Raw genomic sequence first — 26,912 nt, forward strand, 5'->3', positions numbered from 1 at the left:
ACCCTGTGGACTGTAGCCTACCAGGCTTCTCCGTCTATGGGATTCTCCAGGCAAGAATACTGGAGCGGGTTACCATTTCCTTCTCCGGGGATCTTCCCTACCCAGGGATCAAACTCGGGTCTCCCGCATTGGAGGCAGACGCTTTAACCTCTGAGCCACCAGGGAAGCCCTGGCGCATTTTGCTTAACACTGATATAACACTGATTTTTGCTAACAGTAAGAAAGATTATACACAGAAGTAGGTACACAGATAAAGTTGAATGACTATGTAGACAGAAGAGCTGTAAGATTTATATTTTCACATATAAATAAGAGAGCCCACATATAAATTAAGTGAAAGAATCACAATTTAAAGCATACAATTCCAAAGACAAGATCCAACTTGGGGTGGGGGGCAAGCAGGGTGGGATAAATAAATAAGCAATCCAACTCAGCAAATATTTGTTGCACATTGATTATATGCGTACACTGCAATAAAGTAGCAAGGAAGATGTGAAGATGAGTAAATTAAGGAGTTTATAATACAGTGAGCACATAAACATACACAAGTAACTGAACTCTCTTATAGGATGGAGATTTACCAGGACTGTTTGAATAGAAGAATGGCATGATCAGATCTACAATTTAAGCAGAAAACTATAAACTGTAGGAGAATAATGGTAAGATGGCTATTAAAACAGTGACTAACAAAAAGGAAATTAAAAGGAAGGGGAAAAAATTTAATATACTCATGATTTAACAGGTGGTCAAAAATAATTCTGAAGTGACTAAAAGAATGGAGAACTTACTGGATGAGTTTTTCTAAGATTTTCTAAGGTTACAATAGTAATGCAGAGCTCTGATACCCTTATTACCTAATCTGGTGTTCTTTGTACTCATTAAGTTTTATCATTTCTACAATAGTGCCTGGACAACAATGAAACCAATTTAATGCTTCTGAAAACTAACAGTAAGAACTACAACAAGGTCAAAATGCTATCACAATGAGTGTTATTTTTAAAAAGGAAGGAAATGATTCTTACTTTTTGACAGTAATATATATTTTTCCCAAAGTAGAAAGGTATTATATAAACAGGGGAACATATGGCAATAATCAAGGTCACTCATGCAACAGTCAGAGAAAGTGGAAGCATTTCATAATGATGAGAAAATTATACAGCCTTTTCCCTGAAGTCAGCCACAACTGATAAGGAAGTCTTTATGCAGAAATCACTGCTACCTGGTTTCATCAAACCATTTTATTTACATTTCCTTTAAATATCTCAAAATTATTTCAGTCACCAAACTTTTACAAGAATACATTCCATCACACAAATTGCTAATAATAAATTCTAAATAAATTCTAAATTATAAATAAATACTAGGCCAAAAAAAAGCATTTTATTATTACGTAATTCTTTTACTTAGTTTGTCAGATTCAGGAGAATGTACACATAGTAAGTGCAAAGTAAAAAGACTGAAAGAAAATACACCAAAATGATAACTGTGGTTACCGTTAGGAGGTGAGACAATAGATGCTTTTATCTTCTTCTTTATACTTACTGTATTTTTCCAATTTTTATGAGTACATATGTCATTTATTATCAAGAAAAAAATTACAAAATGACTCTTCAAAAGCAGAGCATGATTATACTGCTAAATGTTTAACTTGAAGATTTCAAGAAAAGAAGGACTTGTTCCTCTTGTCTTTTGTATACTTAGAAAAATCCTTGATTTTTCATTACCAGGAATGTTTAAATATAACCACAATGTCTGGCTCTTGATAAATAAATAGATTTTTCTTTGACTAGAAAAATCCTCAGAATACAAATAATGTGTTACAAGTATCTGTTGCCTAGGTATTTCAAACAACATGATTTTAAAGTACACGTTTGTAACTAACATTTTAATTGTGAAAAATCTCAAAGTTAACTCAGTGAAAATCTAGGTAACCTTTGCCTAAAGTTGGCAAACAGACTTCACTGGTGGTCCAGGGATTAAGAACCTGCCGTACAATGCATGAGACTCAAGTTCAATTCCCGGTAGGGGAACCAAGGTCCCACATACTAAGGAGCAACTAAGCCTGCACACTGCAATTAGAGAGAAGCCCACATGATGCAAAGAAAGATCCCGCATGATACCACTAAGACCTGGCAGAGCCAAATAAATGAATAAATATTTTATAAACAAATAAAAAAATAAGTTGGAAAACAGGCCAACTTTTTAGCTTCCAAATATATAGGATACTAGAACTTATCATCTATTATACCCCACCCTCTCCATGCGATCTAAGCCCCCATCATCTCTCCTCTAAAGGAATACAATAAGCTTACTAACTGATTTCCTCACTTCTGGTCTTGCCTGGTAGCAATTCTATCTCCACAGACCAGCTAGAGCTATCTTTTTTTTTTTTTCAGATATAAATTTTATTTTATTTTTTATTTATTTTTTTTTTACTTTACAATACTGTATTGGTTTTGCCATACATTGACATGAATCCACCACGGGTGTACATGCGATCCCAAACATGAACCCCCCTCCCGCCTCCCTCCCTACAACATCCCTCTGGGTCATCCCCGTGCACCAGCCCCAAGCATGCTGTATCCTGCATCGGACTAGTGATTCGACTCTTACATGATAGTATACATACTTATCAGATCAAGTATTTGCTCTGCTTAAATCCCTCTAAAGGCAGTTAGTCTGTATCACTTAGAATAAAATCCAAACTCCTGATAGTATATTAGACAGCCTAGTGATCCAAGTCCACCCACATATCCAGCCTCAGATCACTCTTCCCTGTGCCTGCTAACTCTCCAGCAAGCCTTCCTTTGTTTCCTTTAAGAAGCCAAGCTCATTTCTACTTTAGGGTCTTTGTCCAAACTTTGGGATATGGTTGTCCCTTCCTGATTCCTATCTAATCTTAAATGTTACCACCCTGAGAGACCTCTCCTGACCACTCAACGACAGTAGTGATCTAGTCACTCTCTAACGTAGCAGTCTTCTTGAATTTCTTATACTTACCACTACCTGACATTTATTTTGTTATCACTTCTCTGTCCTACTAGAATGTAAGCTCTTTGAGAGCAGAGACCTTCTTGGTCAGGTTTATTACCATATCCAAAGAAACTCAGCAGGCAAACAGTAAGAGAGTAAAAGTCATCCAGTCAAGTCTGACTGTTTGTGACCCCATGGACTGTAGCCCACCAGGCTCCTCTGTTCTTGGAATTCTCTAGGCAAGAATACTGGAGTAGGTTGTCATTTATCCTCCATGGGATCTTCCCAACACAGGGATGGAACCCAGGTCTCCTGCATTGCAGGCCAATTCTTCACCATCTGAAAATCCAGTAAGAAGGCAAATGGTATTTGCTGAATAAACAGATAACTATTCCTCTTAATGATGTCTAACTTGGCAACCTCTAATATACTTTCCATTTAACAACAACAAAAATTTCATTAGGTATATGTGGTTTGTGGTAAAGAACTGTATTTATGGCATACTGTAATAAAACACATAGCAACTGTCTGTATGTGTGAGTAGAAGTGTTAATCTATGCAACTACTTACCTTCACTGATACTAATAATTAACAGTCTCCTGTTGGTTACTAAACTACAAAGTTAATTAAAAAATACTCCATGGTCGATTCTGAGCTCTCTATGCTGCTTTAAAAACAACAAAACAGACAGTTTGAAAGGATAATAAGTGATAGTTTAAAAATACTGCACCCATTTTCAGGTAAGGAATTTCATACTACTCTTCCTTAACCTAAGGTAAAGATGTTGGAAAGTACATATGGTCCAGGTCTGTCACCTTACCCAAAGCAGCACTTCTCTTCAATAACCTGATGGCTGTTTTTGAATTCATAGGAAAGTTCTTTCACAGAGATGACAAGAATGCCTTTCGAAAGTGGTGCCCACTTCCCTTTTAGGAAATTGAGCAAGAGAGCACAGCAAGGTAACATTCTACATTTATCAAGCATATTTCTGGAACTAAGATCAACTTTTCCAACAGAGAATGACAGTACAGTTTTCAACTTTCTAAGAAACGTTTTATCTATGTTGGTGATTCTTAAGGTGTGGTGCCTATAACCAGCAGCTTCAGTATCACCTGAGAATTTCTTAGAAATTCAAATTCTCAGGACCTTACCTCAGATATATACTGTATCAGAAAATCTGAAGGGAAGGCCCAGCAAACTCTTTAATAGTCCCTCTAGGTAATTCTGATGAACACTAAAGACAGAGGACCACTGGTACAGGTTACTGTCTTTTCCATAAATGCTAGTCAAAATAGTAAAGAGAAAAAAGACCAGCTATTATAAGGAAGGAGACTTTGCCAGAATTTTTATATTATGCAGGATCAGTTCAGTTCAATGACTCAGTCATGTCCGACTCTTTGCGAACCCATGAATCTCAGCACGCCAGGCCTCCCCGTCCACCACCAACTCCCAGAGTTCACTCACACTCATGTACATCAAGTCAGTGATGCCATCCAGCCATCTCATCCTGTCATCCCCTTCTCCTCCTGCCCCCAATCCCTCCCAGCATCAGAGTCTTTTCCAATGAGTCAACTCTTCGCATGAGGTGGCCAAAGTACTGGAGCTTCAGCTTTAGCATCATTCCTTCCAAAGAAATCCCAGGGCTCATCTCCTTCAGAATGGACCAGCTGGATCTCCTTGCAGTCCAAGGGACTCTCAAGAGTCTTCTCCAACACCACAGTTCAAAAGCATCAATTCTTCGGTGCTCAGCCTTCTTCACAGTCCAACTCTCACATCCATACATGACCACAGGAAAAACCATAGCCTTGACTAGATGGACCTTAGTCAGCAAAGTAATGTCTCTGCTTTTGAATACGCTATCTAGGTTGGTCATAACTTTTCTTCCAAGGAGTAAGCGTCTTTTAATTTCATGGCTGCAATCACCATCTACAGTGATTTTGGAGCCCCACAAAATAAAGTCTGACACTATTTCCACTGTTTCCCCATCTATTTCCCATGAAGTAATGGGACCGAATGCCATGATCTTCGTTTTCTGAATGTTGAGCTTTAAGCCAACTTTTTTGCTCTCCTCTTTCACTTTCATCAAGAGGCTTTTTAGCTCCTCTTCACTTTCTGCCATGAGGGTGGTGTCATCTGCATATCTGAGGTTATTGATATTTTTCCCGGCAATCTTGATTCCAGCTTGTGTTTCTTCCAATCCAGCATTTCTCATGATGTACTCTGCATAGAAGTTAAATGAGCAGGGTGACAAGATACAGCCTTGACGGACTCCTTTTCCTATTTGAAACCAGTCTGTTCCATGTCCAGTTCTAACTGTTGCTTCCTGACCTGCATATAGGTTTCTCAAGAGGCAGGTTAGGTGGTCTAGTATTCCCATCTCTTTCAGAATTTTCCAGTTTATTGTGATCCACATAGTCAAAGGCTCTGGCATAGTCAATAAAGCAGAAATAGATGTTTTTCTGGAACTCTCTTGCTTTTTCCATGATCCAGCGGATGTTGGCAATTTGATCTCTGGTTCCCCTGCCTTTTCTAAAACCACTTGAACATCAGGGAGTTCACGGTTCACATATTGCTGAAGCCTGGCTTGGAGAATTTTGAGCATTACTTTACTAGCATGTGAGATGAGTGCAAGTGGGCGGTAGTTTGAGCATTCTTTGGCACTGCCTTTCTTTGGAATTGGAATGAAATCTTTTCCAGTCCTGTGGCCACTGCTGAGTTTTCCAAATTTGCTGGCATATCGAGTGTAACACTTTCACAGCATCATCTTTCAGGATATGAAATAGCTCTACTGGAATTCCATCACCTCCACTAGCTTTGTTCATAATGATGCTTTCTAAGGCCCACTTGACTTCACATTGCAGGATACTGATAGACATTTATTTAAAAATTTAAGCATGCCAGGCATACGATTATTTTTCCATGTTTTTTATCTTAGAAAACTATACAAAGGCATCAATACTTAAGGCATCAATCCCTCCTTCTCCTGGGATATGAATATCTTGCATGGTACAAGAATTATACTTTCATAGAGACTTCATAAATATGTAAGCCAAAAAACAGAAAGCTATCTTCTGTTTTTCACACAAGTAGTAAGTCATTTCGTATCCAGATTAGAAAACAGAACTAAGATGAGGAAACAATATTTTGTGGCTGCTTAGAGAAATCTCACGTAAAACTGAAAGTTACATTTAAAAACAATAATAATATATGTAAATACGGATATGATCTTGAGGGCTTATACGTATAGAAACTTCAATTTGCTTAGTAAATGTCTTCTCAAATACCTTCATTCATTTTAAACCATAAGAAAAACAACTCTGCACTTCTTTATCAATGTAGAGGATCAGAGGGACAAGTCTAACTTTAGCCAGTCTGGATAACAGATTTACATAAGACAGACAAGGATCTTTTAAAAATTTAGGCTTAAAAACTCTAAATGATAGATTATCATAAGATAATTTAGAGCAAAATATGATGGAAAGGGACTAACTAACCTTCAGATATAAAAACAAAACCAATATGAAAAAATATATATAGTCAATTAGTGTAAGATTCACATATTTTTATCTAACACATGATAACTTTTGTCCTTTTTCCTTTCTCCTGGCAATCATTCTTAAATGACTGAAAGGCAGCATTGTCCAGAGGAAAGCATATTAGATTGAGAATCACTTAAGAATCTGAGCATCAAGAATTCAATTTATTCCAACACAGAAATGTTCAGAAAGAATTTTAAGTGTAAAAAAGAAGACTTGAATTGGCAAGGCTTTTTTAAGTATGCATTTTATTAGAAGACAAAACAGACAGCAAAGCTCTTTGCCAATTTGGACATAGTTATAACCAAAAGCAAGTAATGAATATTGAAAGGTAAACGATTTACACTTTTTCTCTGGTTCTTCAGAACCAAAGGCAATATTTCTGGGATGACTGGCCAGGACTAGTCAATTAAAGTGAGCTACTCTTCCTAGGTAATACAAAAAATACAGTTCCCTCTAAAGTCCCAGAGACAGCACTGAGTTCCAAGGGTAATGTAGCTTCTTGCTGTAAACAGCTGTTTGTTTGTTTTTTTTTTTAATGGATGAATTATTAGATAGAATTTTATTGACCCTCAGAATAAAAGAAAAAGTGTTTTCTGAGATTTCCCATATATACAGCTAGCATTGAATTCAGAGGCTAGGTGATCCACTGGCTCTGAGTCATCTCTTTGTGCCTAATAATTAGTAGCTCTTATTCTATGTGGTAATGCATCTGGGACATCTAACTAGTGTGAAGAAAATTTTAAACTGCATTTATCAGAATAATCATGCCACTACTTCATAATTGACAGAGCTTTTACCCATGGGCTTCACTAAAGCATACAAGTGTTAATTAAATTTTATACGATTATATTTCTTTTAAAATAAATGTGCAGAAAGGATCAAGCTATCTTTATACTTCCCAAGATACTGGAAATACATAAATGATTCCCCAAAGAATAACTACTATTTTTTCTTTTATTTGATTTTGAGAATATTCCACATATATGAATGAAATATTTAAGATTTCATGAAAATAAAATGTCTGTTTCATATTCACAGAGAGGAAACCAACTAATACAGGCCAACAGTTCTCAGCTCATGTCGTCCCTTACTTTGCAAGGTTATTTAAAATTATGTATTCCAGGAAGATGTATTTCACAGGTTGTAAGGTGCAAATTCTTTCCTATTATATCTGAAATAGGACTGTGTCTCAACAATCAATGGAGTCTTAAAACTACTATTGGCCATAAGCAGTCACAACTGTCAGGGATTACATTCATGTGAACATCAGAACACAAATTTCAAACCTGGAACATGAATGTTCCTGGCGTTCGTGTTCCAACTTTGAAATAGAAAATCTTAAATGCAGCTAGAGTACTCCTTTAACTCCTCAGAACCAAGATTTCTGGGTTAAAAACAACTAACTTTACATATCAGTAACTGCAAAGTTGGCTTAAAAGCCTAATATCACTGGCATTTAGCTCTTTTATGAATTATTTTAAGAAGTGCTCCATCATAGTGCTCTTGACCACACAGAAAACAATACCCATGTGGAAAAACATGGCCCTCAGCAATGCAGAGCAAGTCATTTGGAATAATGTAAAAAGGTTTTAGGAATACTTAACCAATTGAGTTATAGTCCCTTTTTTGTATGTACCAATTGGATATAGAATTAAAATCTTTCTTTAGATAAATTTCAATGATCTAAGGGGGAGGGGGAAAAGTCTAAGGTATAGGAAAATTAGTATAAAATATCTAGTATTAAAAAACTTAATACACAGTCTTATATAAAATAATATTGTCTTACAACTCATGAAATATAATAAAATCTATGGGAATTTGCAGAAAACAAAAACATTTTTTGCCAAATACCACTAAGAAAACCGTTCTTTTGTAGTATTACCTGCAAACCGCAGCAGCCTACAGCATTCATTATGGACGCATTGTGAATAACTCTGTAAGGGATCCCCAGTTTCGTTGCTCTCAGAATAAGATCACTGTGTGTTGTAGCCCTATAGTGAGAAAAGATCAGGTTGGGTTAAACTAACAAAAACTGACTTCTTAAGACAGTAAATCTACAACATTTCATGAGCCCAAACGGTCAAGAAGAATCAGTCAAGGACACTGTTCTCCCTCAAATATTTCAAAGCACCTGCTTAATCTGTCATCTGGGAATTCTGGCAAGTGTATAAGTTTACACAGGCCCTGTACAATGTTAAATTATGCCTTTAACACTCTTAAAGCAGCCTTGGCAGCTACAGAAAAAAGGGAACTTTTAACTTGATCTTTTTATTCTGTTAATACCTGCAAAAGACATCTGCGGAATATTACTCAGCAACTGAACTTGAGAAGCAATTCTCAAATATTTTGACCTCTCTTATAATTTCTGTGACAAAGTTTCAAATTACAGCACAACTAGACTACTTGTTAATTTCTGCTCTATTTTGAAGGCTTTGATTCTCAGGGTAAAGAGAGAATATGTGTAAACATAAATATGGATACTGTGAAACTTAGCCCCAAATCAATTTAGAACTGCATTATTAACAGCTTGTATCCCCCTTGATGAAAACTCCAGGCCCAACTGGGGAAAGCAACATTAGCATGTTTGAGAAACTACATACAAACAAGCAGAACCTGTCAACTGGTCAACGCATACCAAGTAGCAAGATCAAGGGCTTTTACCCCATGAGGCAGCCAGAAACAGATTAACAAATGCCCACCAGGGAAGTCTGTTTTTAATCACACACATAAAATGAAACAACAGCTACTATAAAAATAATCATTAATTTGACTTAGAATAAGCTTTTTTAAAAAATACAAATGTCCGTTATAAAGAATGTTTTTAATATCCCTTTCAAACAGAATTTTACTAGTTAACACTAAGATAAGGGGAAATTAAATTAGTTACTTGGTGAGTTATTTAAATAGATGAGCAGAAAGAAAAACTGGTTTAGAATTATTCTCTTTTTCACAAGTTCATTTAAAATGACCAGATGTGGTTGGTATACTGTGAAGATTTAATGACCTGGCAAAGTGATTTGATTTTGTGAAACTGCTACAAATGTGATTAAATGAGCTTCTCAGATTTCTGCTATGAAAAACTGTGATAAAACTGTTATTTTATTACAATTACCTAGATTATATTGCATCATTTAAAAAAAAAGAAAAAAAACTGGAATGAACTACATGTTTAACACCCTCACACCAGGCATTCCTCAGTCTGTGGCTCATGAAAATATTTCATTATAGTAGACTGAGAAAGGCTGTGTGTGTGTGGGTGTGTGCGTGCGGGTGCTTACATGCATATGTGTACTGCTGTGTGTAAGGACAAATTTATTACTATTTCTGGGCATGTGTGGCTCTATCCAAAATCAGTTTGAATATATAAGGCTGAGTATGTTTATTTTACATTTTACTTTATAATAACATTAATTTGCAGAATGGGAACAATCAAATGACTCACATTAAGGTACACAGGAGACAGGCAAAGAAAGGTAGATTTGTGTGTGTGTGTGTGTGTGTGTGTGTGTCTGTGCGTGCACATGCATGCCATGAAGGAAATGGCACACAACATAAAGATAAAAAATTATGTGTTCATTTATTATAAAATACATATAGTTACAGAGCACATTAAAATAGAGAATGGAATAAAAACAGAACTATCTTTAGAAAGAATCTGTTTAATGACAACCTTGTTCAACTGCTCTTTACGAGGATAGAAAGCTTAGCACTGTCATCTCTCACATGACTGAGTCAGATCTACTGATGCAGTATGTTTTAAAGTCATTTACATTCTTTATGTGATTAACTTCCACATTGCTTTAAACTACCTAGATAAAAGGGCAAAGATGAGAACTACACCAACTGACTTAACTGACTTTCAAGTACCTTCTTCATGAATTTAAGATTACTGGAGATGGATGGTGCCGATAGATGCACAATGATGTGACTGTTCTTAATGCTACTGAACTGTCAAAAAATGCTTAAAATGATAAATTTTATAACTTTTTAAATATCTGAAATTTTAAAAATTACAAAAAATAATTTAAGAGTGAGTAAACAATTTCCTCTTCTTTTTGAAATTTTTTATTCAAATAAGTAGAAAGGGGCTTAAACTTAAAGACAGTACATTTTTTGGTCATATATAAGCAAGCATTTCAGTGCCTTGTTACATTTTGTATTCCATTCCTGGTTTATCCATTTAATTTAAATTCAAAATTTTCAAGGCCCAATTAAAATTTATACCTTCCTTATCATCTTATCTCCAATGACTAATATATCTGAATAGTAATACAGTGGGTAAATGAAAAACAACTACAGTACAGTAAATACCACATAAATATGAATGCAATGTTATATATGACTAGTCACTGACATGAGGGAAATTAATTCGCTATAAGTTTAAAAAAAAAAAAGCATTTACTCCTGAATAGAACATGGGAAGATTCTTAGAAGAGGTGGCATCTAAGTTGGGTCTCAAAGAATCTATTATTTTACTAAATAGAAACTGGCAAGAACAGTCTGTTTTAAGGAAAAAGCACGAGCAAAGAAACAGAAAATGAATATTGTGAAACATTTACAAAATAGCTTGGTTCTACCACAGTCAAAAAGAGGAGCAGCCAATGGAAAAAGTAGATAAACTGTTAAAAGATTTAAGGCCATGAAGTCACTGAAGGATTCTGAGTAGCACAGCAGTACTTTCTCTGGGCCTCGGGTTTTTTCATTTAGACTGAAATTTCCCTTTCTCCCCAACTCCCCCCCATCCTACCTCACAATCTTCAACTGTTAAACCTGACCTTTGCCCAGCACCAACTCCTCCATACAGTCTTTAAATTACACAGACTTTTCTATCCTTGCCTTCTACTCAACATTTCAGCAGTACATCCAAGTTGACCACTCTTTCTTTTCTAAAACATTCTCTTTCCTTGGCTTCTGTTTTAGCACAACTCTAACGGTTTTTATCTTCCTCTGCTCTTGAGAGATGATGAAATGCCAGAATCCTAGGGACTGACCCATTCTAGGTCTTCTTTTCTTGCTCTTATTCTTTCCTAGAGTAATTCCACCCATTCCTCTGTTTTTAAATATCTAGATATGGGTGGCTTTAAAAGTCATATAACCAGGATAGATTCTCCCCTGAGCTCCATTAGCTGGTATCATGAAAGCTAAAACGTTTCCAGGACCAATTCCTATCTCCCCAGCCCTCTTCCTTGCTGGTTTTCATCATTTCAGAAAATAGCAGCATCAACTACTCAGTTACTAAAGCCAGAATACTTGAAGACTTACTTCTTTCTTTTCCTCATCTATTACATACATCTGAGCATTTTTTCCTTCTAAATTTTCCCCAATTTGTCTTTTTCTCTCTTGCACCAGGGCTACTCTGCCTCCCTAAAGTCCATTTACCCACACATTTAGTGATCTTTTAAGAATGTCAATGAGATTGTGATTATTAGTTTCAGCAGAGATAACATTATTTTGTGAAATTGTTATAAAAGTGTCTAAATGCTTACTTTCAATTTCTGTACTTATCTCATCATGGACTGGTAAGTTTATAGGCTGATAACTGTCTGCAAATCTTACTTCAAGTAGCGTTGGTTTCCTGGACTTTGTCAATGACTGGATACCATTTGCAACCAGTATAATAATGATACATAATCTCTAAAACCTCATATTGATATAAATTATTTTCCTTTTGACAGACACATGTACATGTAACTCCATTGTTTTGAAAAATATCCTTGATGGTGGGCTCAAAGTGACTTAATTGTCCTTATGTTCCTTAAATCTGTGACATAAATTTTGGGTCACCAGCTGGAGAAAAAGAATTGTTCTATTTGGCTTGACATTAGAGATTGATGATGCTTGACTAGACAAGTACAAGCCCATCTTTGCAGTAATGTGGGCAAGAACAGAGCTCCCAGTGGATATAAGAAATTGAAATCTGAGGCTTCATAAATGATAAATTCAAGGCAAGTAAAGTGACAGCAGTATCACTAAATAGCAGATGATTAAAAGGGGGCGGGAAGAGGGGGAGTCTAAGACTAAGCAAGCAGAAGACACTTGCACCTACCTGCAAAATAAATGGCATGTATGACTCTTGATCATGCAATATACTTATTTAATAACAATATACTACTTTATTATTTGATGTCCTAAGTGACTTTCTAGACAAAAGCAGAAGCAACAACATAAACTTGACACTTGATAACCAATGTAAATGATACATGATGACATCTTTCCCAAGTAAATTTTCTTCATGAATCTCAAAGATAACCAAAGTTTATAAGATTTTAGACAGAGCCTATGTAAACAGTCTCCTATCAGCACCTGGAAGACAAAGTTCTAAATATAATAATTCTTAATGATGAAAAAAGTAAATAAATTAAGTCAAAGTATCTGCTTTGACTTACCCAAATGGATCACCAACTACGAGGAATGCAACATCACTGATATCAGCATCCTTTAAAATATTATCTGCCTCCTGTTCCACTTCTTCTCTATCAGCAAGGATCAATTTTCTCTCATAAAACTCTTCCTATAAATTTAAATTCAATATAAAAATGAGATAGCAGGTGACCATTTCAACACACACACATACAAACACACATACACACTCTCTCACACACACAAAACAATCTTTGTCTGTGGCTGGTGCAAATCCTGGCAACCATCCAAACACTAATCCCTGAATACAACTCATCAATGAACTAGCACTCTGTATCATGCTGCAATTAAACTCTGTCTCTGGGGCTATCTTAATATCCCAAGAGGAGGTAGACCTCCTAACATCTGAGGCTTTTTGCATTTTAAATTAACCTCTAAATTTGGGTCTAATAGACCAGGCCAAACATTGTAGTTTAAATAGAAAATATGTATGCATGAGCCTTACTTGCTTCAGAAACACAATACTACAGAATAAATATATTAAACAATAATATATGTTTATTTAACATATGTTTACCATACATATATGGTAGTTGCGCTTTATTAAATTTTCCTTGGGAAAATCTATGGGACCCTGATGAAAATAAAAGATAACTTCAACGAGAAATAGTAGAAAATTATGATTTAGTTGTTTACAAAGCCAGCAATCATTCCTACATAATTGTAGGAAAGACTAATTTAAAACTGTACTTCCTAGTTTCTGGTAAAAAAAAAAAAAAAAAAAAGGCAGAGTTGCAGGAGAAAAAAAAAGAATTCTAAATATATAGGAAATCTCCATACAAACTACTTGTGAACAAATCCCCAGAAGTTCAACCCCAAAGTATAAACCCAAGAGGCTGACCTTAACTGGAATGGCAGCATGTAAGAGTGAGCTAGTGGTCATGGGGTAGTGGTTACAACCTATTATGCAAGATCACGAATCTTATAACTGATTTCCTGTGGAGTAATACATAACTCAAATACAGTAAAAGTGGATGCATAGATAATAATATTTCTTACATGCTAATAAATTTATTTTAGTCATAAGGATTATATCATATGTCAAAAGTTATAAGATTGCTATAATGGAAAAGTGTCAATTACTCAGTAATATTTGTCAAGCAAATGAACAAATCATTAACCATTTGAAGATAAAGGCTAAATAGTTCCAAGTGATAATTATTTCCTAATACTTAACTACAATCAGTTTCTCAATTGTGAAAAAAGATCCTTTCCTTTTCATTGCACATCTTCTTAGAGATAATGTTCCAGAAGTTCCCAATGACAATGTTTTCATGGATGAAAAATGTTTCATTTTCCCTCTTACCACGTATCTTTTCTTAATTACTCATTTTATATACCTTATTTAATTTTGTCAGCCCAGTAAACTTAATAGTTGCAGAACATTTATAGTCACATATGTAAGAGAACACACATATGATTACTTAAAGCTGAAAGAAATGATGTTCTTTTCTGAACTTCTAAAATTTCTTAAAGATCAAGGAATCACGTTACTAGCTTAATGCTGGCAGTAATCCAATCCAATCTTTTATAAATGACTTAACAGAAAATCCATTCTCTCCTCAAGACTTCTATCATGTTTACTCCATATTTATCACTTATCCTAACTCAAGAAATATTTCATTATCTAACTGAGACAACAGAATATTTAAAAAAATCCTCAAAGAGAAATACACATTAATACCTCAATATAATCAAATGGTTGATCCTCTTTAAAAAGAATGCTTAAAAAAGGGAAGAAACTACGAATTGCCAGTTCAGGTTCAATGCAGGATACAGGATGCTTGGGGCTGGTGCACTGGGATGACCCAGAGGGATAGTATTGGGAGGGAGGTGGGAGGGGGGTTCAGGATGGGGAACACATGTACACCCGTGGCAGATTCATGTTGATGTATGGCAAAACCAATACAATATTGTAAATTAAAAAAGGGAAGAAACTGCTAAAGCAGAAATAGACAGGTACTACATTATTTTTAACATAACCATTTATTTATGTATTTGTTCATTCACTCATTTGAAAAATATTGTCTACAACCTCCATGCCAAGCTCTATGCATGATGCTGCAAACAGTGTAGACATACACAACCCCTGCCCTAAGGAGCATAATATCTAGTGTCATATTCTTTTCCATCATGGTTTATCAAAGGATATTGACTATAGTTCACTTACTGCTGTACACTAAGACCTTATTGTTTATCCATTCTCTATCCCAAACTCTTAATCCATGCTTCCCTCACTTTCCATCCAACTTCCAGGCCCAGATTTTGACCCTATAAGTAATAATTGTTCAAACGTTTTTTGGGGAAAAATACTTTAAAAATCATAGTAACCAAAATTAACATTTAGCTAGCACTTAAATTCGCAAAGTGGTTTCAAATACACTAATAAATGATATAATCTTAACAGCCTTCCAACTGATTATTATGTCCATTTGACAAATGAAGGAATTGAGATATGGAGATGTTTGGAAATGTCTATTAACTCCTATTTCTGAACACTTTTGTGCAGCCACTATGCTAAAATCCTGTAAGGCAGGCATTTCTGTCCTCTTTTTACAAAGCAAGAAACAAAAGTTAAAGGGCTTGTCTAAGGTCACATGTTAACATGTGACAGAACAGAGACATAAAACCAGGCCTAGTTCTTTAAAACTGCTAACTTGTTATTTGTCTATATTCTCTAAGAAGATTTTAAGTTCATTCTAAATGCCCCTGATCACTAATTAGAAAGGAATATTTCTATCATCTTGAGCTTGGAGACTGTGGCTCCATCCTATTAAATTGAAGCCAACAAATTAAAGCTGGTCATTAGACACACCTTTCCTTTCAAAGTATGGCTAATTCAAGTAGCAGTCCTTCTTCAGCTTTTAAAGTAACTGTGAGACCTTCAGAGTTCCATGGGCTGTTAATCTGAGAGGCCAGAAGACTGAAAATTCTCTAGGTTACCTTTTTCTTTGGAAGACTTGATAGACCAGACAATCCTAAAATCTTCTCCCTCCTCTTGTAATATATCCATCAGTTTTTGCATCTTAATCTACATTCTATTTGAAATTTGACGATGAACCTGAATCTGACCCCTCTTTCAAAATTTCCTGAGCCTTTAACCAAATCCAGCTAAATGTATGGTACGCTAGCAAATTCTATGGTTACCAAGTTCCTGGCTCACTCAGCACATTCAAGTGTATGGGTATAAGCTTGACTGGGAACCGTCTATTTAAAGGTCAGATCTCTCTGGATAAGACACAGACAGAAAGGTGATTACCATTCCCAATGGAAATACTTCAAAGGTATGAATACATAACCAACTCATTAAGGCTGTGTTAGCACCTCATTTGCACTCAACTCAGGATTTTTTGGCTATCTCATGAAATAAGGGATTCTGATGACTATCCCCAGGAGTGTAAAATAACTTTCCTTTCCTATTTAATGGAGAAAGCTACACAATTAGACTTGTAAGAAAAAGCACCCTTTCATTTTCCAAGTCACATGGTTAGTGTATGATTGCCATTCTTGTACTCCTCAGATTCTTCATGAGAAGGGGATGTATTTTAAAGGGTTTGAACCAGGAGACCTGAAAAATTTGATTCCGCTTAGTGCAAAAAGAAAATCAGCTGTTAAATATTCGTCTTCCCAGGAGGCTAGAAAGCCTTAAGCACTTACCAGAATTTCTTTCCCTACAGTCAGGACTGACGTATAGGTTTCCAGATACACTCGACTGCAGCGTCTGACAACTTCCAGGCCCTTGACTGTGATGTCCTTAGCATCTCCCAGGCCCAAACCAATCATGTAAAGCATCTCAAATAACAGGGGGAGGGTGACTGCAGGAAGAAATGAATATGAAAATCAAGTGTCAGCTACACCAAGGATACCTAAAATCTAGTAATGAAAACGAAAACCAAAACAACACGGGGAAGGACGGCATGTCAGCGGGAGATTTAAGAACTTCCCACCTTTTAAATAAGTACTGGAGTGTTTTTAAATAGCCTTACCCGCTTTCTCTCTTATTACACAACGCTAGGAGCAGACAGTTACCCGCTGAGAAGACGACAGGTGAATTCCTGTCCTCCCCAAATTTCTGTCTGCCTCCGTTCCCCAGAAGTAGTTGCCAAAGCAGAGGATTTACCCAAAGAAAGGATCCACGCCGCCGGCCTCACCTACGATGCCGCAAAGCGCCTCCGCTTTACGGCATTTCACGACTAGCTGTTAAGCGGTGGTTTCTGCAGGCTCCGGGCTGGGGCACCCCACATCCCACCGACACTAAGGTTGACCCGCAGGGTGCTGGGGCTGAGAGGCGAAAGTTCACCCAGTCAGGGGAGTCCGACCAGTTCCCCGGCATGGCCTTTGGGAAGGGACGAGGCCTGCCCACGATCCCCTAATTTTATAAACATCCCATCCTGGAACCAGGTAAGTGCAAGAGCTTTTCGCCAGCGAGGAAAACCAGCCGCGAGGTTGGACCAAGGAGCTCCACGCCTTCCTTCTCTCCTCCAGAAACACCAGAGGGTGGCGGGTGGAAGGGGTTTCCCTAGTCTGCCCCGAGATAGCCCTAATGCACACATTCCCATCCTCGCCTTTTCTTTCGGCTGTAATTTAACCAGCTGCTTTCCTGTCGAGCTGTCATTTTGGCAAAATTGGTGATGAATGTTGGTTCTAATTTCCCAGCGGGGCCGTGATTCCTCGGGTTTGTCCTCGAAACCTTATTCTGGAGTGCCCCAAGGGGTGTGTGACTGGAATCTGCCTCAGTCATCGTCAGTTCGGGAAGCCCAGAACCCTCCTATGCCTCAAGAAGTGACCTTTAAGAATGCTCACGGATTTCAGATCTCGCCACAACGCTTCCACAGGGGGAATTCTTAAAGTGGTTGGTTAAATGTAGTCCCAATGCCGAGATGACTGAATATGGTCTTCCTAAGGTCACTAATGACCTCATCCAAGTTAAAAAGGCAGTTTCCATTGCACATCTCAGCAGGCAATGTTGATTATTCAGAATTTGCATTGTGTTTCTCTGACAACGCTTTTTTGCTCTATTCTGCTTCCTTTAGCCTTGGCTATCTTTTCTCTCTGAATTTCATCCAGGCTGTGGCCTTCTCATTCTGTACACTTAATGTTTGGTTCTATCCACTGTCACTGTTAGATTCATTCCTCATACAATAAACAAAAGTAAATTCACTCATAGATGTAAGTGGAAAACTTCAAATTTCCGAGGGAAAACTGGAGAAAAAGATTTGTGACTTACTTAGGCAAAGATTTCTTAGGTGAAAAAACAGAAGTATGATAGAGAAAAGAAAAAAATAAATTGTACTTCAGCAAAATAAAAACGATGGTCTTCAGAAAACATTAAAGTCACACATTGGGAGGAAATATTTGCAAAGCATATATCCAATAAAGGACTTATATTGAGAATATACAAAGAACTCTCAAAACACAATAGTAAGAAAGTAGTTTTAAAAATGAGAAAAAATTAAATATGGACACATCCCCAAAGAAGTTACGTGAGTAGCAAATACACATTTGAAAAGATGCCAAACATCATTAGACATTAGGGAAATTATTAAAAACCATTCCTACTATTGCACACCTATTAGAATGGCTACATCAAGAAACAAACAAAATCCGTAATATTCATTACAATGATTTCAGGTTATCTTTTATGTTTTGCAGACTCAAATTTTCACCTGTCATTCAGACCTCTTCCTCAGCATCCTGTATTTAACTTTTTTCTGGAAATCATCTGAGTAACCCAGAGGCATGTCAAATCTAACACATCCAAAGCTGAATCCATCAGCTTTCAACTTGGCTTTTCCTTCTGTATTGTCTGCTTTGATTGGAAGACATTACCATCTATAGACTCTTATCGAAGCCAGATACCTGGAAGTCACCTCACATTTTAATCTGACAATCTGCTGGTCTTTCTCAATAGAAACCATGGCTACCATCACAATCTTGATTTAGGTCCTCATTATTGCCATTTCTGCAGCTGGTCACCATGTCTCCTCCACAGTCATCCTTCTCTCAAGAGCCGAGGAGATCTAGCTAAGGTACAATCTGAAAATGGCACTCCCCTTCTAAATCCTTTTGAGGCCAAGAGAAAGTCCAGTCTCCTTAACATGTCCCACAAGATCAATCATGATGTGACAGTTGTCTACCTATACTATAGCCTCATCTGTCTCCACTACTTACCATGAGCTTTTTCTCTGGCTGTCTAGTTCTGTGCCCACAACATGCTGCTCTGTGCCTTTCTGCCTTTAGTCAGGCAGCCACCTCAGCATGGAATACCCTTGGCCATTTTCTCCTGCCTAAATCCCTGCTGCTAAGTCACTTCAGTCATGTCCAACTCTGTGCAGCCTTATAGATGGCCGCCCACCAGGCTACTCTGTCCCTGGGATTCTCCAGTCAAGAACACTGGAGTGGGTTGCCATTTCCTTCTCCAATGCACGAAAGTGAAAAGTGAAAGTGAAGTTGCTCAGTCATGTCTGACTTAGCGACCCCATGGACTGCAGCCTACCAGGCTCCTCCATCCATGGGATTTTCCAGGCAAGAGTACTGGAGTGGGGTGCCATTGCCTTCTCATTCTTTAAGACTAAATCAAAGAAGTAGTCTCAGAGATCCTGAAACTAGGTTAGGTATCTCCTTTTTGTTACAATAACACTCCTTACACATACTTACTCATCAATTTAGGTGTTTTGTAGTTGTGTATCTTCTTTATCAAACCATAAATTTCATTAAATCAGGGGCCATATTTTATTTATAGTCTCATCCCTAAGGCATATCACAGTGTCTGGTACATGGTAGGTATTCAATAAATGTTTGTTAAATAGGTCATTATTCACTACGAGCTGAGCAATTTCTTTGTTATGATGATTTCTTTTTCAGTCTTTATGAAATGCAGAGAGTGATATTTTGATGACGGTCAAAAATCATTGGTGAAATTATCAAACGTAAACATGCCTTGCTTATGATGCTTTAGGAAGTCATTTATGTTGAAAGGCTCCTGACATGTCACATGTACTTTATATGCTCACTATTGAGTAGGTAAATTTTCCAATGTACTGATCATTTCTAGCATGTTTCAGTTTTCAGATTTTCCTTGAGTGATTTCAGGTAGCTTCACAGGGAAAGAACATTGCCGTAAAGAATAATTAGTGATCCAAAGGAAGGTATACTTTATCTCTTTTCAGGAAATCTGTATTGAAAGTGAAGTTATTCTGAGTTGGTAAAGAAATACTGTATTTTTAAATACAGAAGTAATTTCATATTTTAATTTTCAAAATTCAGTCAAAGGAACTTACTTTCACTATAGAATTCTTAAACACACCTTTCTGCCTGCCTTCATTTCTCAAAAGGAGTGTGGATTTGGAGGAATTTTCTGGAGGTAGATAAAGTAAACAAGTTATGGCAGTGTTTTTTCCTCCCCACCTCAGCAAATATAAGCAGAAAAAACCCTGGTGTCATCTTTTTTTTTGCAGAATGTTTCTGTGTGATTTGATTTCTGTCTTGCCGTTTAAAACAGGTGTCAAGTATGACTGCATTTCCATCAACAATTTATCATTAAAAGTTTCAAACATATAGAAAAGTTAAAAGAGTTTTACAGTAAATATCCACATAGCCACCTCCTAGGTTTTACAGTTTTAACATTTTGCTGTATGTGTTCAATCACATATTTATCCATCCACTCAGCTGTCAGCTTATGTTATTATTTTGCTGTGTTTCTACAGGAGTTACATAAGTACACATGTGATTGCATTTTACCGCTCTTCTGTTTCTGGCCTCACTTCCTGGTGTTCTCTACACCACCACCCCACAGGTATCTGTTTGTTCCTGGCTCCACTTCCTTGAAGTCTTTGCCCAAAATTTACCTCCTCAATGAGGCCTAACCTGTATAAAACCGACAGTTTCAGTCACTGCATCTGCTGTTTCCCCCCAGAGCACATATTCACCTTCTAACATAACTGTGTAATTTACTAATTTATTATGTTTATTGTCCGTGCCATCCTAGAATATAAGCACCAGAAAGTCAAGAATTTGTTGTTCCGTTTGGTTTACTAACGTGAAAGAAACACCTAGAGTAGTGTTTGGCACGTATGCTCAGTAGATATATGTTGAATGAATGAGTACACATGTACATATAGTAAGATATTATAAATGCATTATGTGTAAGGGAAGAATTATGCAGAGAGAAGTTCACGTGATGATTAAGAACTCAGATTTTGGTATCATTCAGACCTTGGTTTAAATTTAGGTGTTCCTGCTCAGAAGTGTTAATGAACCAAACTTGGGTCTGCTTGCCTGTGCACGGTAAAGCCAATCTACTGACACTGAGTTGTGGTGAAGGAAAGTGCAGCATTTATTGCAGGGCACCAAGCAAGGGGAGTGGGTAGCTCGCGTTCAAAAGACCCAAACTCCCCAGTGGCTTTCAGGTAAGTGTGTGTTGTTTTTTAAAATTAATTTTTATTGGCGTTTATATAGGTGCTTAGGAAAAGGGGGTTTTAAAGGCATTGTAAGAGAGGAGACGTGATCAGCTTATGCATAGTTCTCAGATTGGTTGACATCAAGGTGAAGTTTCAAGCGTCATCAACCTTTGGGTCTCAACAGGTCTAGGGTCTGTGTGCTTGTGGGCATTGTTTTCATCTGGTGGGGGTCTACATCCTCTAAAGACAACTTGGGAATGTGTGTCAGGCCTTTATATCTTTTAGGAAACTGTGAAATCAGTGATTCTGCCATGTGAAAGAATCTGTAGTAACTGATTACTGATAACAACCTATAGTCTAAATTGTTACCAGTTTCCCAACCCAATGTCTATTCTTTGTTTCTGTACCTTCACATTTCCTAATCATTAACTATTGAGCCAGTCTTTGGAGACTCAAGGGAAACTGGTTGTGTGTTAGTCACTCAGTTGTTTCCTACTCTTTGCAACCCCATAGACTAGCCCACCAGGCTCCTCTGTCCATGGAATTCTCCAGGCACGAATACTGGAGTGTTTGCCATTCCCTTCTCTAGGGATCTTCCTGACCCAGGGATCCAACCCAGGTCTCCCACATTTCAGGCAGGTTCTTTACCGTTTGAGCCACCAGGGAAGCATTTTACTGCAAAGGACAGGGACACAGGGGCTTGTATATGGTTTCAGTAGCGCATTCCCTTTCTAAACCTCAGTTGTCTCATCTGTGAAATAGAGATAATAATACCATCCTTCATAGGTTTATTATGAGGTTAAATGAAAGAATGCATATTAAGGGCTTAGTACAGTATTAGGCATTTAGTAAAGACTCAGTCAATAATGGCAGATATGGAGTTTGAAATTAATTTTATGGTAATCTACAGTGTCTATCAGATTATGAGAATCAGACTCATCTTTCACCAAGATTGGTTCTCATTCTTTTCTTCATTTGCTATAGTTCTTTGAAATCCTGACATCGTTCAATTAGACCTCTAGGTGGACTATGTTATTGATTCACAAGAGTCATCTTAGGCAAACATTATTATTATTATACTCGGAGGTACTTTTTCTGAGAAAAACTTTATTTCTATCATTCTGTCATTGACTTTCACACTGTAGACTTGATTGGCACCAAATAACTGTTGCCTACCAATATGTTAATATTCAAAGTAGAAGAGAGCTAGCATGCAGGTGAACTTTGTATTCTAGTAAACAAAATCTGATGAGTAGAGAAAATGTTCACTCGGATTATAAACAATTAATTTTTTAAAATTTTAGATGCTCAGCAACAATTAAAAAGATAATTGTAGTCCATTCTACAATACAATGCTGCTGCTGCTACTGCTAAGTCGCTTCAGTCGTGTCTGACTCTGTGCGACCCCATAGACGGCAGCCCACTGGGCTCCCTCATCCCTGGGACTCTCTAGGCAAGAATACTGGAATGGGTTGCCATTTCTTTCTCCAGTGCATGAAAGTGAAGTCAAAGTGAAGTCGCTCAGTCGTGTCCGACTCTTAGCAACCCCATTGACTGCAGCCTACCAGGCTCCTCCGTCCATGGGATTCTCCAGGCAAGAGTACTGGAGTGGGGTGCCATTGCCTTCTCCAACAATACTATATAGCAATTAAAAAGGTGAACTACTGCTACATAAAACAGCCTGGATGACTCTCAGAATCTCAATATGGATGAGTAAAAGAGTACTTTTTTTTAGCATAACCAGAATATAAATTTTTTTAAAAACCACATAAGTTCTTGTCATTATTAAATATGTACACTAATAAACTCTGTGGACATTGAGTTATTCAGATAATATGGTCACCTATGTTACTTAGAGGCCTGTTTTTTTCCTGTGGTAAATCTAGAAACCTTTTTAACCAAAATTAAACCCCTGTCTATATCAAGTTGCAGAATTTCCACCTTTAATTTTCCTGGAGTGGATTTGGTTTTCATTTTCTAAATCCCAGGCAGGCATAGGGCATGATTCATCTTAACCTCATTTCCTTGCATTTTAGTTTATTTTATTTGATTTTTTTCCTTGATTTACAGTAAAGTTTTGTGCTGTAACTGAGTAGCATTATTTCTTTCAAGCAGTTTTCAGCACCTCACTTTCCAGTTTCATTACATTTTCTGAAAATAATGGCTTATTGGTATCCAGACTCAAATAGAATCTATTTTAATCTTATCTTCACTTCTGATTATTGTTCCTCTTTGAACATTTATTAAATAATAGGCACTTGATAAAATGCAACAGTAGTATCAAAGATACTGTTTATGCCATGAATACCAATTGCAGAAGCAGTAGAAAGCTGTGATTAAGAACCTGGGCTTTGAAGTCAGACTACTAGACTTGAATTCTGGCCCTCTGTGCTAAAAGTGTGACCTTAGGAACATTCCTGAATCCTTAGATATATTATCTGTAAAATACAGATAATAAAGGTAGTTATCTCAGAGGACTGTCTTGTGGATTACAGGCAGTAATACTGCGTATGAATTGCTCTGAACAGTGTCTTGTACTTAGTAATCATTCAGTTCTTAGCTGCCATTATAAATGTTACTACTTTAGATGCTTTCTGAGAATTAAATGTAGTAATGTATGTAAAGTGTATATCAAAAGGCCTTCAGTGTGCTACACAATTAACAGTTGATATATTACCAAACAAAGATTTTTTTTGATCAGTTGGTTTTTACAGAATTTCTCTGTGTCTAACTAAAGCTTGGGACCATTCTCTCCTCTCCCCTCACCCAAAAAGTGAAATTGCCATTAGTATATTTATACTCAGAAAATGTATGGATTTCTAAGCTAAACCACAAAGCTTTTAAAAATTATAATGTAGCTGAAATGTTATTTATAATGAAGCAAATGTGGTATTAATCACTATTAAAAAAAGACAAATGTTTTTCCTTCAATAATGATACGATGACATTTCCTTCCAATTATTTCCTGTCCTAATAATTTTGGTCTATAACCAGTTAATCTTCATCAGTAAGTTGGGGATATTTGAGGGGATTATGGCATTGTGTTGTCTGGGGCCAGTCCTTTTCTTGAAGAAGCTGTAATAATCTTACATAGAAATTACACTCAGAAGTCATACTAATCTTGATTCCTTGCCTATACCTAGTTCCTAAGGACCAGCATCTCTGTCCTGTTGTTTCAAGAGAATGAACCATACAACTGATTTCAGTCTTGTGACGTAATTTCTTGCCTTCAGATGCATCTCCCCCTGAGTGAGCTCCCTTTTGCAAAGTGAGACCCCGACAAAGTTAAATACTCACCTGTCTGAAACCGTCAGGGTTACTGAGTACCTTTGAACAGTGCACCAAAAGTGCCGTTCACATAGACTGCATACAGCCTGCCCAGCTGTACCTGTTGACCCAATGACCAGTTTTTCTATTTCTTAAACTATTGTTCACCTGCTATGCTCTTTCTTGAGTATATACTCTGGATCTTGTGTTACTTGATTTTTGTTTGTTTTTATTTTAAGGTAATATTATATGCTGTATCATTGTGTACTAGAGTAGCACTTTTTAAAGAGTAGTCTTCATTAGACAGCATGTAATGAGATTGCTGCTCAGGTTTGTGAAAATGAAAGTAGCTCAGTCATGTCTGACTCTTTGTGACCCTATGGGCTACACAGCCCATGGAATTCTCCAGGCCAGAATACTGGAGTGGGTAGCTGTTCCCTTCTCCAGGGGACCTTCTCAACTCAGGGATCGAACCCAGGTCTCCCACATTGTAGATGGGTTCTTTACTAGCTGAGCCCAAATTATTTTATCTCATCTTCTTTGTATTTTGTGATTCACTGGTGGCTCAGATGGTAAAGAATCCACCTGCAATGTGGGAGACCTGGGTTTGATCCCTGGGTTGGACAGATCCCCTGGAGGAAGGCATAGAAACCCATTCCAGTATTCTTGCCTGGAGAATCCCCATGGACAGAGGAGCCTGGCGGGCTATAGTCCATGGGGTCGCAAAGAGTTGGACATGACTGAGCAACTAAGCTTTGTATATTACTTCCAGTTATTTTGTTTTAACTTTCACAGCCACTCATTGCTTAATATTGTTACATCTACCTGGAATACTCCTCCTCTATTCCATAGGCATCTTAACTTTTAAACTCTAGTTTAAAATATAGTATATTTTAAATGTATACTATAGTATCTCACCTGAGCTGCAATCTCTTCCCTTTCTTCCAGTTCTCATTTCCTTTAATGTTTTATTACTATTGCTTGTTATTTCTTTAGTTATACTGTGGATGTGAAGGACAAGGGCAGTGTTTTACCCGTTTTTATCTTCTCTGTGACATCTGTATCAGTGCTTTGCTCATAGTAGATGCTCAATATTTGTAGAGTGACTTGGTGAGACTGCTGCTTAACAAGAGCCATCAAGTAGATATGCTTAATGGAACTGAGAAGGGAGAGACTAAACAGAAGTAAGTGATTTGATAAACTATTATAGTGATATGTATATGAAATAATAATCAATCTTGAATCTACTCAGTGGCAAAATAAGTTGAGATGCATTAATTATATAAATCAATGTGGATGATCATGAACGTAATTAAATGGAGGAAGGGAAGACAAGGATTGATTAAAATCTGATGTCAATCCAAACTGGAACCCTGTTTCAATCCAAACTTCTAAACTTACTTTTAGAAGTTTATTTCAAATGTCAGGAGAATAAAAGTAAATTCTGACCTAAGTTAATGATATTCTACATTCACTTTAGTAATATTTAAAACCACAAAGAAATGTAGCATTAAAAAACTCTGTCTTTCTAGTGTGTCATGACATTTGATTATTTTAAACATGAAATCCAGTTTTTTTGTGAATTTCAACAAAACTAGAATGAGCTATGGGATTTCCGCCCCCTCTTGTAAACAGCTGAAAGTGAAAGTGAAGTTGTTCAGTTGTGTCCAACTCTTTGTGACCCTGTGGACTGTAGCCCACCAGGCTCCTCCGCCCATGGGATTCTCCAGGCAAGAATACTGGAGTGGGTTGCCATTTCCTTCTCCAGGGGATCTTCCTGACCCAGGGATTGAACCCAGGTCTCCCACATTGCAGGCAGATGCTTTAACCTCTGAGCCACCAGGGAAGCCTACTGTAAACAGCTGAATACAGGAATAAATAGACAGAGTAAGAGTTGAGACTTACTCATTTATGCAAATTACTTGGAATACTTTTATGCCTTTCTCCCCAAAAGCCCTGAGAGCTAGACATACGAATTTCTGGAGCACCACATTTTTGACATATTCTTGCATATCCGTGAGTGTCCATCACATGGAGAGATTTAACTTAATTCCTTTCACAACTAATTTGAAGCTCTATAATACCTATTTGACCTTAATTGTCCCTCGTTCAACACAATGAATATTTATTGACTGTCTTGTATGTAAGGCTATATGCCCTGTATTCTTAGGGAAAAAGAAAAGCATAGGTTCCTTTCTGTGTCCTCTAGAAATTATACTCAGGTGGGAATAACAGCATCAGTAGCTGTGTTACGTAGTGATCATGTGATAATAGGCAGCAGTACATGCTGTAATAAAGGTGCAGGCAGTGTACA

The 26,912-nt window shown here is 37.1% G+C and overlaps 1 protein-coding gene and 2 long non-coding RNA genes across 12 annotated transcripts in view; 2 read left to right on the top strand and 1 right to left on the bottom strand.

Annotated features, from left to right (window-relative positions):
- DPH5 (diphthamide biosynthesis 5) overlaps positions 1-17,093 on the bottom strand; it is a 43,418-nt gene extending 26,325 nt beyond the window's left edge. Inside the window, exons 1-4 of one of the 3 annotated variants that reach the window (XM_027972413.3) lie at positions 17,053-17,093; positions 16,590-16,747; positions 12,899-13,023; positions 8,395-8,503 (exon numbers count right to left, since the gene is read on the bottom strand). In XM_027972413.3, coding sequence (XP_027828214.1) covers positions 8,395-8,503; positions 12,899-13,023; positions 16,590-16,724 — 369 coding nt within the window. In that variant the 5' untranslated portion in view covers positions 16,725-16,747; positions 17,053-17,093. Of the gene's footprint in view, positions 1-8,394; positions 8,504-12,898; positions 13,024-16,589; positions 16,748-16,918 lie in introns of all 3 variants that reach the window. The other 2 variants (XM_012177196.4, XM_004002240.5) reach the window with 2 other exon arrangements.
- A 20-nt stretch (positions 17,094-17,113) lies between these two features.
- LOC105615111 (uncharacterized) overlaps positions 17,114-26,912 on the top strand; it is a 95,401-nt gene continuing 85,602 nt past the window's right edge. For 7 of the 8 annotated variants that reach the window (XR_009596992.1, XR_009596995.1, XR_009596996.1 and 4 more), the window contains exon 1: positions 17,114-17,333. This is a non-coding gene — a long non-coding RNA (uncharacterized LOC105615111). Of the gene's footprint in view, positions 17,334-20,638; positions 20,728-21,162; positions 21,341-26,912 lie in introns of all 8 variants that reach the window. The other variant, XR_009597001.1, reaches the window with a different exon arrangement.
- LOC132658039 (uncharacterized) overlaps positions 21,348-26,912 on the top strand; it is a 36,897-nt gene continuing 31,332 nt past the window's right edge. Inside the window, exon 1 of the long non-coding RNA XR_009597004.1 lies at positions 21,348-25,782. This is a non-coding gene — a long non-coding RNA (uncharacterized LOC132658039). The remainder of the gene's footprint in view (positions 25,783-26,912) is intronic.

This window comes from Ovis aries, chromosome 1 (assembly GCF_016772045.2).
Source record: "Ovis aries strain OAR_USU_Benz2616 breed Rambouillet chromosome 1, ARS-UI_Ramb_v3.0, whole genome shotgun sequence".
Classification (NCBI taxonomy): domain Eukaryota; kingdom Metazoa; phylum Chordata; class Mammalia; order Artiodactyla; family Bovidae; genus Ovis; species Ovis aries.